This window comes from Sporothrix brasiliensis (assembly GCF_000820605.1).
Source record: "Sporothrix brasiliensis 5110 chromosome Unknown Cont16, whole genome shotgun sequence".
In the NCBI taxonomy this organism is placed as follows: domain Eukaryota; kingdom Fungi; phylum Ascomycota; class Sordariomycetes; order Ophiostomatales; family Ophiostomataceae; genus Sporothrix; species Sporothrix brasiliensis.
The window spans coordinates 367,752-379,989 of NW_024467135.1; the positions used below are offsets into that span (position 1 = coordinate 367,752).

At 53.5% G+C, this 12,238-nt stretch overlaps 2 protein-coding genes across 2 annotated transcripts; both read left to right on the forward strand.

Moving 5' to 3' along the window:
- Window positions 1-149: 149 nt before the first annotated feature.
- SPBR_04437 (uncharacterized protein) lies at window positions 150-857 on the forward strand (the record flags this gene model as incomplete). The annotated part of the gene is made up of 2 exons (XM_040762720.1): window positions 150-414; window positions 484-857. 2 exons carry the CDS (start codon window positions 150-152, stop codon window positions 855-857), a joined length of 639 nt encoding a protein of 212 aa, XP_040621403.1.
- Window positions 858-1,907: 1,050 nt separating this feature from the next.
- On the forward strand, window positions 1,908-11,995 carry SPBR_04026 (uncharacterized protein; the record flags this gene model as incomplete). The annotated part of the gene is made up of 3 exons (XM_040762311.1): window positions 1,908-10,335; window positions 10,409-11,196; window positions 11,300-11,995. 3 exons carry the CDS (start codon window positions 1,908-1,910, stop codon window positions 11,993-11,995), a joined length of 9,912 nt encoding a protein of 3,303 aa, XP_040621404.1.
- Window positions 11,996-12,238: the final 243 nt, after the last annotated feature.

The window sequence follows — 12,238 nt, forward strand, 5'->3', positions numbered from 1 at the left end:
CCATGTCGTTTTGGCGATGTCAACAACACAACGCGGTTTTGCTGCACGAATTGAATACATCGTCAACCTACATTCGTACTGTATTTGCTTCACCGAACGCTGTCATCTGCACAAACACAGTGGAGACATTGAATCCAAACAACGAACCAATGATGCAGCGCATCAGCCAGGTGTCCGACAGGGTTGCATACCTGGTCCTCATGGCCCTCTGCGAAAAGGACAAGACCTTGCGGCACCAAGCCAGCCAACTGCTCGACAAGTTCCAAGCATCCCATGCTGCAGTCGCCCAAGCCTGTGGCACGATGCGAGAGGCCGACATCTGTGGAGAGGCCAATCTGATGGTGTGCGTTGACTGCGAGGGTGTCTTTACCGAGCAGACAAAGAGCGGCCCGTCCGTGTGCCGTTTCCATGACTGTATGTCCCTTGTTGGTCCCTCACATCGACCTCTCTTCACAAGCAATATCTGACGATGTCCCTTTCTAGCCTACTTGACACCTGACTTCGAAGGCGACTTCTGGGCTGACCACGACGAGGACTGCCACGGCATCATTGACTCCGACTTTATGCGCGCCGAGTTCCCCGAAGGCTTCTACTGGGAGTGCTGCGAGCGCGCCAACGGCACGCCGGGCTGCCAGACACGAGACCACCACGTGCCCTTGGAGGCCACTCGCAAGCGGGCCAAGCTGGACCTGCTCGGCCAGACCGTGGCACCCCCGATGCCGACTGCACCCGTGCTGATTGAGATTCCCAGCGATACCGAAGACGAAGACGAAGACGACGACGAGTCAGACAGCTTCCGCGAAACGAACCCAACCGAGGAGCAGAGCACAGACGACGAGGACGATTTGACAGAGTGACGACGTGAAGGGGAATGATGCAGACATATTCCCAGGGCCCAGGGCCCATGGCAACGTAGGAAGGATCGTGGCGCAAAGGCGGAAAAGAAGCAATGCGCACAAGGTGAACAAGGAGAGTACTGAGATACCCACGACATGCAAGTCCAAGAGACAGCGCGAGGCTCAACATTACATGCGAATGAGCTATCACGCCAATGTCCAAAACCAACAGACGGCACACCCTCGGCAAGGTGCCTACAAGGTGGCCTAGACTGGACACGGGACCAGAGCATAGGCACAGTGAATGGCTCCGGCGATGCTGTCTGTATGGATGACATGGTGGAGTGCGTAAGAGCGGTGCGTGGCCCGACGACACTCTACCTCAAATCCCCAATACCGCCCAGAACCGAATTGACCATCTCCGGCTTTTCCTGGACGTGTTGCATCAGGCACAAGCACTCATTGGCAACCAAAGCAATTTCTGTTGGGTGCGTAATGTCCGTGTTTCGGGGGAAGGTCTTTGGTGTTGTCCAATGAGACATGGTTCGAAGCACTGTATGTCGTACGGCGTGCGGCGACATGGTCGTTTGCAGGAACGCTGCAACAAACAGAGAGATGAGAAAGAATAACAACAGCGGTCAGACGATGTCTTGCTCGATGGATATGTGTTGCACTTTGGATACAATGCGGTGAGACGGACAGGAGGAAGGTGCAAACGAACCTGGCGTGCTTTCCATCACATGTAAGTGGGTCCAAGGGGCTCTGTTTACATCGCTCCTTCTCTTTTTAAAACGTTGACGACCGCAAGTCAGAAAAGGAAAGAGCGATGCACGACCAGCTCCAATCAGATACTCGTGCCGTCGAAATTGGTCAAAAATTTTATTTTGACGCTGTGATGCCAACTTGTTGCATTTTTCAGACTCGTTCTTCTCAAGAAAGACAGCAATAGTTGCTGCAGACTTAGCAACAGCTACAGGAACATCACCTCGACACCCGAATCGCTCTCCTGTGATCCTTTCAACCCTGCCAAAACACCCTCCAAAACCTACGTCCAGCCAGGAGACATGTACCATGGCCTTCCCATCGACGTTTGCGTCTTTGGAAAAGGTCTTCAATCACGTTGTCTTGCCTCCGCAGTTGCCGGCTGGTCAAGATGGCGGCCTCGACAAGATCGCAGTCGACATCATGCACTGCATTCGGCGCGCTTGCGAGGCGCTGAAAACGACAACACCAGACGAGTTCTGTGGTGCCTGGACGGCGGTCGAGAATTGCATTTTGACGTTCAGCAGCACCGACGGAGAGCACCGGACAGTTGCATCGCTGCTCGAGGCGTTTCAGAGGTTGACGCAAGATGACAAAGTCATCGCATTGTACATTGAGGAACAAAATGCTGCTCTGCTCATGTACTCCAGCAAAGGGTTTGTCGCTTCTCCTCTCCAAGACGGCAATGTGCTGCCGACACCGTGTCGTCCGAAAGCTAACGGTCACAGCCACGTAGTCTTTGAGGCCTTCGAGGCGGCGTCGCCGTCTCAAGATGTTCTGGCGTGCCAAGATGCCCTTTGCTGGACTTTCCCATCGCGTGCCGTGCAAATCTCCAAAGATGACTTTGCCGACGAACATTTCCAATCGACCCTGGCTTTGTTTCTCGAAAAGGCCAGCTCCGAATACATAGCTCTTTTCGCCGCCAAGGCCAAGAAGGCAGGCAAAGAAGTCGCCGAATTTCGCAATGCTGGAACCCCAGACCTCATCACGCATATGCTTCTTTCCGTGCTACAGGCAATGGGAGGTCCGGCAACCGTCTCGCCAATCAAGAAACGCGTCCGTGACGACGTCAGCTTTGGCAAAGGGCACACGCCGTGGCGAAGACTTCCTACGTGGCTCATTCTTCGGGTGGCAATGCAGCGACAATTGCACCTCACACTGGGACAAGACACTGGTTATGCTGCTTACAAGATTCTGTCCTGCACTATATTGTCCCAATTGCTCGACGACTGTGTCCACCAAGGCATGCTTCCGGCACTCACTAGCCTGCTACAGAAGAAACTGGGAAGGAAGCTTGCCAAACTGGAGCGACACCATTTCTGGGAATGCTGCACCGAGCATGACAAGATGACCTCGGAAGCCCTGATCCACAGCATCGCTTCGAAGCTCAAAACATCCCTTGACGTGGCTCAACAGTACTTGAAAAAGAGACTGGCACAGTTCAAAAAGGACACCATGCGACAGATACCAGCATTGCCACTAGAAGCTCCTGAAGATCACCGAACGCTGTCTCTACCTTCGAGCAGGCGGTACTTGGACAGGCTTGTGTTTTCGGCTGGAAACAAGGTCGATGGGAACTCAAATACAACGCCATTTTCCGAGGACGGCAGCCCTGACTCAAATCTGACTCTAAATCCGGCCGTCAAAAACACGCAGGCCTTCTCTAGATCCGTCTTGGACACGCTGAACGTAATTGCGGACGCCCGGTCCAAGTCCTCGTCGCTGTGGAGCCAAGCCGCGGCCAAAATGACAGAGGACGCAGCAAAGGCAGCGTGCGATCAAATCTCCGCCACAGTTTCCGTCCTGGTGAACTGTATATCCAAAGCAGACCTGAGCACCGTCGAGATGAGAAGCCGCATCCTCTTGGAAATATTTGACCAGTGGGCGATTCTTGATACCATTTGCGGCTCCCTTTATCCAACGGTCGATGACCATCCGCCCATGTTCCCACACAACCTCCTCGACGTTCTCCAGTTACCTGATGTGGACTCCATGTCTCGCCTTCGTCGAGTTCAGAAGCACCTACGGCATCGATTTCAAATCGCACGTTACGACGAGACGGTACTTTCCAATGAATTTGGATCCCGGTTTGCATATGAATCGGACGACCTCACACATCTGTACGACAGAATTGCTCAAACCGAAAACGACCGTCGCCAGAACAAAACCAAGGAGTGGGAAGAAGCCTGCAACAAATACGATCATCTTTCTAACTCAATTGGGTCATTGACTTGTAAATGTACAGTCAAGGACGGTGTTTGGGTCAAAAATGGATGTAAGAAATGCCTCCACAAGAACCAGAGGAAGAAAATGAAGATTGAACCTGTCGAGAATCTACTCCCGGAAGATGAAACGGCCGCTCTGGCCGTTGTTTTCGAACTGAAAACACCTCAGTGCATTACCACATACCGGGCTACCACCTGGACGATCGCAGCGCATGTTGCTTGCTCGAAACCCCCTACCATATCGAAAGATGCGAAAGGGCTGCCAGAAACGCTAATCCACAAATTTGCAACGTCCTTGCCCTCTGGAACGATCTCCCTGTCTTCTTCGCAAAAGTCTTTCAAGCAAACGCATTACAAGCAAGTGAAAATGAAATGCAAGCTTTCGGACGTTCTCCTACCTCTTGGATCCAACTTTCGCCTCTTCGACAATGCCATGAGCGCGTGGATTCATGATCTACCGACACCGCTCACACTCGCACATTTATGTCCCCTACATGTGCCGAGTGGTCTCGGTACAATGGCAATGCCGACCAGTACACCAACACCCACCTGTCCCCAAGGCCCATCTTCGTACGAGATTGTGGCTAGTCGACGGAAGTGCCCTTCTGATGTCTCTGTTCACGAGTTCGAGGCCCTTCAACGTCTCCAGTCGGGAACATCGCGCAGGTGGCTGACAATGGCAGTGGAGCTCGGCTGTTCCAACCTCAACTTTGGCCAAGAAGATGTGTCGACGTTATTCATTGGCCTCGCACATCAAGCAGGACCGCTGCTGCCGACGTCTGGGGAGCTCACCACAGCACCTGTGTCGCATAAGGAGGCTCTGGGTGTTGTGCATGGTTTTTTTCTAGACGACAATTTTCGCAACCGTGTCCTGTGCGAGATTGAGACGCGCCTCGCGAGTATTGCGAACAACTGGCGAGAAGTGACAATGATGGAGATGCTCGTTACGCTGCTTCTACGGATTCGGGCTCTGACAGAGCGCCAGGTGTCGGACTTGGCAAAAGTGGACTCGTTGTTGACCTGCATCCGGTCGACAACGCTTGACTGGATGGACTCCTTGCGAGGCGAGGCGATGAACGCACATGACGGGGATTCGTCTGGGCGTGCCTCTATGTACGCCTTCAAAGCCGCGCTTGTGTGCCGCTGCACGTTTGTCTGTTTCAAACCGACGCATCTTTCTGCCGACGACCTCTTCGACTTCACACGGGCGTCGATTACGCTGCAGCAAAGCTTGACTACAGATATCCGACGTCTCCCCCTGTACGAACTTGGTCTGGCTACGCGCGACACAGTGATGGCCGATACGCTACAGGTCGAGATAGAATACGCAGCGAAACGTTTCCCCGAAAGTATCAACAAAGCCATCCACCACTGCATCGGTTCTGGTTCCGCCGTCGATGGGCAAGGACAGGTGCATCCTACTAGATTGAAACCGTGGTCATTTCATAGTGGGCACAGCAAAGGATGGATCTCCTCTAGTATGATCATTCCACATGCGAAACCATCTTCGGACAACACGCCCCAGCACATCGCCTTGCACCTGACCCACGGCCATCTTTTGGTCAACGGCCAGACGATCGGAAAACTCCCCGACAATATTCGAAACGCTGACGATGTGAGCGAGGTTCTTGGGACCAAGCATCTACTCACATACCCATCTGCAATGCCAGGGATGAGCCATCGCCTTGTCACAGCATATGAGGACCACATGATTCATTTTGGCCAGCGCAGCAGCGGTGTCGTGATCCTTGCCATAAAGCGGTCCGGCGAACTTTTTGAGTATGTTCCCAGGCGTGTGTTCATTGATCGTAACAACGTGTATGATCTTCCACGTGGCCTCGTTGATGACTGCTTTCACTGGCTCAACAGGCAGACCGGGAAACTCGAGATACGCCGCCGCGAAACAAAATGGGAGGCAAAGCGAAGCGACTGGGTGTTGGACGTCCGGCTGCGGAATGCCGTCAGAGGAAACGATGAACTGGTCGACCCAACGTCCGAGACAGCTAGGCTCGCCGGCCTTATCTTCGATGGCTTCGAAGACACCCAGCGCTTGACAATCTTTCAGCCAGCGACTGGTCAAGGCGCACTGTCCATGGAACTCCGACATCTTGAGCTATCTTTTTTTGTCAACACGAAGGGATATCTTGAATGTCACGAACTTGGAGCGGAGGTGGATGTGGACCAAGACGCCGGTACCCTCTACGGCTACCACAGCATGATTGTTCTGCGGGATACGGCCGACCCAACTCAGCGAAGCATCATTGCACCATTGGGAGACCTGAAATGGAAACGTTCTGGTGCGCACATATGCCTCCAAACGGCAATCGATCTCACAGCGGTGTCTTCTGGGTCTGGTGGTCCCGGTCGCTCCAACCGAGGAAAGGCATATGCCCGCTTTGAAATTGATACCGTCCTGGGACGCTTGACGTGCCCCCCCGAACCACGTCTTCTTTTCACAAAGACCCAGCTACATGCATTCACATCGTACCCCCTACCAGATCCACTCACTCGTCGAACCGGTGAGGACGAGGCCATTCACCTGTTGCTCTCGGGCCGCCTCCAGCCTTGGGTACCTTTGCCCCAGGTGTGTCTCTGGATTCTACGGCAGATGCATATGCTTGTTCCGGTTCGTGATTACTATCCAAAAGACAAGCGCGTTTTGCAAAAGGTAGTCTGGGACAAAAATCTTCCAATCGGTCTCCAAAATGACCGCTATGGCCGCATAATTCAAGCCATCGTGGCCAAAGCGACGCGACTCCGCATGTTCGAAGAGACGGGAGAAAACAAAGCCATAGACGAGGCATACCGGTACTGGTCTGATATCAACACGTCCCACCTTGAAACCCGCGGGGAAATTCAGCGCATGCGGTTCGAGTGTCCCAGAGAAGACAGTGAGCCGGCGTGTCCAGTTCAACTTCTCGATGGAGTGTACACATCGCTGGGGCACGTTGATTGTCTCAACAACGAAGTTCAAGACGCTTGCCACTGTAGGGCCTCCACTGCATTTCAGATTGCCAAAATTGTCCGTGACAAACCAAGCAATGTCTTCATGACACGAGAGATTTCGGATCTTCTCGAAACATGGACACAATTTGGCGGATTCAGCACCACCATAGATCCTGACGTCGTGTCGATAAGCTCCCTATTGAGCGGCGCCGTTATGACAGAACAATGGGGAAGTCTAGTTGAGATGTGTCGCTGTGCCTCGAGCACTGATGCCCCGAAAATCATGTTGACTTTGGCGTGTATGGCACTTGCTCCAGATGTCGACATGGACGGTCTGCGACTTCTCGCCGCATATTCCTACCAGGCGGAACTGAAACTGTACAAGCCGCCACTGCGCCCTTCATATCACGACTTTGTGTACAACGAAAATCTGACTTACATGAAGCTGATCAGCATCGTCCAGACCGAGTTGGAGGAGTATGTGGCCACCGACATTCAGGCTACCGGACGGAAGGCCGTCGAGCTCGCCATCGACATGGGCCGAAACCAGCACACAAACCTGTGTCACCATCATAGTTCGCTACTGGCAACTGAGCTGATGAAACAATGGCCAGATGCAGTGTGCCCAAATGCTGGCACGTTTGAAAGCCAATACATCAAGATTGCGGCCGCTATGGAAAAGATTCGTCTTTTGTGGCAGAATTTACAGCAAAATCGGGAGCTTTCTCGATACGTTATGAAAGCTCAACTCGCCCTATCGAGCACGAGGGCGTGCCCACGTCATCTCAGACCAACGGAGGTGGTCGACGTGGTGACCCACGTCCTGCCAGTCCCTTGCGCAAAACAACATCAGCTGCCTTCCCTCTCGAACCATCTGGCGAAGCGGCCGTTTCTGCCAGCGCTTCCTTCCGCCCCCGAGATGACAACACCACGGCACGGCCAACCGGTTCGCAAAAAGGCCACACAGTACACAACGCCAAAAGAATACAGTGAGCTAGCGAAAATCATCGAACCATTTCAGCAATCTGTCGAGCCCATGCGCCAAAGCTACGGAGAAGATCTCGCAGCGTCCCTAGCAACTCTGGAACGGGCGACGAGAGACGCACATACCCAAGGAGACACGGCCAAATACAGACTGCCGTCGGTCCAACAGGCCTCCCAGAACCTATTGGTCGCGAAGACGTGCGCTGAAACGGCGCTTGGCATGATTCAAGACACATTTTGTGACGCCGGATACGCCGATGCATCCAAATTCGGCCACCAGAGTGCACGAGACTGGCTGCAACGATCCGGCCTGTGGCCCCGACTCACTCCAATGACCATACTGGAACTTCTCCGTTCGAGTTCGAAAGTCCAGTTTGGGGATCGAATGGATAAAGCGTTACTCCGGTATGGAGAAATTTTGAGTGAATGGCAGCGATTGCGGCGCATTTTGCGTGCTCTGCTAAAGGGTGATCAGCGAAAGCTTCACGACGAGATGGCCAACCCGGGACACACAAACTGGAGCCCCGAGGCGTATCCGGACTGGCTTCTCCTGGAGATTGACTCCAATATGCTGATCCGTGAAGAGCAAGTCACTGTTGCCCTGGCCATGATTTGTCCCGAATCTGGCTCGAATGCCGTCGTTCAGCTCAACATGGGCAAAGGAAAGACGTCCATGATCCTCCCTATGGTTCTCTCTGTCCTCGCTGATGGCACACAGCTGGCCAGGTTGCTGGCGCCCAAAGCACTTCTGCTTCCAACAGCGCAAGTTCTGCAGTTGCGCCTCGGTGGACTCGTCGGCCGCGAGATTTGCCATGTCCCATTTTCCCGGCGGCTTCTGTCCCGTGACAACTGCCGGGACACGGTAGCCGTGTACAAGGATCATCACAGAGACTTGAAGCGCAAGAAAGGCGTTCTCATCGTCGCGCCGGAGCACGTTCTCGCATTCACGTTGAGTGGCCAGCAGTATTACCTGGATGGCAAGAACCTAGACCTGGCAGCGGACATGATGGCGTTTGATGCCGACATGCGACAGTCCTTCTGTCGTGACGTGCTTGACGAGTCGGATTTCAGTCTCGCAGTCCGCACACAGCTTGTGTATCCCAGCGGAAACTTGACTGCTATCGACGGTGCACCTTTCCGATGGAAACTGGTGCAGGCACTTCTGTCGCTCCTGGAAGGACATGCCCTGGACCTTGCCAATAAAGATCCGCACAGACTCAACGTCATCAAGCGTCCCGGTGGAGGCTTTCCCAAAGTGTACATCCTCCATTCCTCCATCGACGAAGAGCTTCGGGAACGTTTGTCTGCGGATATCACGAACGGCCGAGTTTCGTTCTTTCGCCCTACACCGCCAAGGGATACGACAACCCCAACACGATCGTCTGGGGCACATGCAACGAATTCCGAGATCCGATATCGTCTTGGTCGGGCACTCGCTAGCGACTCCAGCGATGCTGCCATCACGAAAGCGGCACAGTTGTTCTCGGATACAGACACTGCAGCCGCAGCTCTGTATCTTGTGCGCGGACTGTTGAAGCACGACATCCTCAGCACCTGTCTGAAGAAGCGGTGGAATGTGCACTACGGCCTGCACCACAATCGCTGGCCTATTGCCGTCCCATATGAAGCCAGAGGCGTACCGTCCGAGCGCTCTGAGTTTGGCCATCCTGATGTCGCCATCGTCTTTACGTGTCTCGCATTTTATTACGCTGGCATCAGCCTTCCGCAGTTCCGCGACGGTCTCAATCACGTCCTGCACCACGTCGACGATCCCGCCACAGAATACGAGAGATGGGCATCGGGAGATGGTTTGGTCATACTCCCGGACGAATTGCAGCACTGGAGCTCGATCAATGTGGACGACGACGGCCAAGTGGAAAAGCTGTGGACATGGTTGCGACACACACGCTCTGTCATCAACCACTATCTCAATACGTTCGTCTTTCCAGTGCACAGCAGGCAATTTTCGGTCAAACTACAGGCCTCTGCGTGGGACCTGCCGCTGTTCACTGTCAAAACATCCTCGAGCACGAAGAAGAGGCCCGATGGTGCAAGGACCACTGGGTTCAGCGGGACCAACGACAACAAGGCCATGCTGCCGCTCTCGATCAAGCAGCACGATCTGCCGGGACTACAACAGACCAACGCCGAGGTCCTCTCGTATCTGCTTCAGATTCGCAACCGCAGCTACATATGTGCCGGGGGACAGAACAAGCGGTGGTCCGAGCAAGAGCTTGTCGCCAGTCTCGTCAAGTACCAAATCCAAATCTTTATTGACGCCGGCGCATACATTATTGAAAAGACAAACGAGAACCTAGCCCGGTCGTGGCTGTGCCTTGCCGAAGCGACTGTCAAGGCAGCTGTGTATTTTGACGAACAGGACAATCGAGCGTGGGTTGTGTTCCGCGACGCCACGGCTGAAAAAGTGCCCTTGGTCTCGACTCCTTTTGCCGAGAGACTCGACGATTGCATCGTGTACTTTGATGAGGCACACACCCGCGGCGTTGATCTCCTCCTTCCTCCGAGTGCGAGAGGTGCTCTCACTTTGGCATTGGGTCAAACGAAGGACCATACAGTGCAAGGTATGTACCCCCCAAACTTTAGAGCTCTCTTTTGTGTTGTTCCTGTTTGAAGTATCTGTATTGACCGCCGTAGCCGCCATGCGACTCCGGCAACTCGGAACGACCCAGTCTGTTGTGTTCTTTGCGCCACCCGAGGTTGACCAAAGCATTCGTGATACTTGTGGCTTGGAAACGTCCGACAAAGCGGACAAAAAGGTGTTTGTCAACTCGTCTCATGTTGTTACCTGGCTTCTCGAGCAAACATGCAAGGCCAATGAGCAGCTTCGGCCTCTGTATGCATCGCATGGTCTGGACTTTTGCCGCCGGATGGAGGCTCTCACGATACACAAGAAGACCCTACAAAGTGCATCATCCAGGAACTCTTTACTCGGCGTCCTGGAGCAACCAGAGCGTCAGACTTTGAAAACTATGTACGGCAACGATTCTGTTGACGCGGGATCGGTCCTGAAGACGGACGGCTTTTCCTATCCACGGCTCCAACGCTTTGCGGAGCAGCTGCGCACAGATCGGTCGACGACAGGCCATGGCACGGCTGCTCTACAAGGTGCCTTTGAAGAAGTAGAGCAAGAGCGAGAGGTGGAGGTCCAAGTTGAGCAACAACGTCGTGCCCAGCACAATATCGAGTTCAAAGCATTGCGCTTCAAAGGAACCGTTGCTAAGTCGATCCGCCATTTTGTGGAAACTGGGGAATTGATCGGCAACAAAGGATACGAGGGCGTGTTCTCGTTTCTAGCCTTGACAAGTATCGGAAAACGATACGGTATTGTCCACGGTACCCCGAGTCGTCTGTATGTGACGGCAGAGTTCAGGAGAACAATCGATGTGCCGCGGGCTGGGCAGCAGTTCCACGACGACTTCTTGGTATATACATGTTCCTTTTCTTCGGTTGAACATTTTCACTTGCTAATATTCCTGGTTATTGCAGCGCCCAGTAGAGTGGCTCCTGTGGTGCCCAGCTTCGCAGACGGGCATCGTTATCATCCCCGAAGAACTGGAGCTTCTCATTCCCAGCATATGTGCATCCAAATACACACAGCTGGTGGCCTACGCAGCACCCGTAACACGGTCCATGCTGGACTTTAGCAGCCTCCGGTTCTACGCATTTCCAGAATTCCCAAACAAGCGGCACATGATGCCGGAATGGCTACCCATTGAACTCGGTATCCTTGCGGGCCGTCTGTACATGACGTACGACGAGTCCGTGGCCATGGCAAAGTACCTGGGATTGCCCGCCAATGCCAACGAGGACTGCGTCCACAATGCAATGTCCTTCTGCCCGAATCCAACGAGCTTCTTGCTTGAATGGCTAGCCCTCCGCCGTGCGACCCAGGATGTTCTTCACACCCCGGCAGCCTATGTCTGCCAAGGCCGTCAACTTCAGCCAGACCATTCTTTCTTCTTGAAGTCTAACAAACGACTCATCCATGGCGAAGACGAGCAAGGTACGAATTACGACGAACTGGAGCAACGAGAGCAGATCATGGAAGACGAAGAAGAAGATGAGGAGGAGGAGGAGGAGGAGGAGGAGGAGGAAGAGTATGATGAAGAAGGTGATGGGCTTCTGAAAATTCGACTGGGAAACCTGCTCCTGTTGGATGGCAACATGAAAGTCCAAGCACAGGATGAACAAAAGCGGGACGGGGAGAAAGTGCCGCTGTAGGACGGCAGGCCCAGGAAATGGATGCGAACAGACGAGAAAAACGAGGTGTCCAAATGGACGGCCCACGTTTTCGAAGGGTTGGAAAGGAAAGGGCGTGACGGACGTCTGTAGCAATCTGCTTTGCATATTTAAAGAGGAGGGCAATGTTTCAGACAAGAATTGGGTCGAATTCGACGAGTGAAATTTTGTCTCATTCCGTTATCTTTTTAATTTGTAATGGGACGGATAAAATCAATACACGAA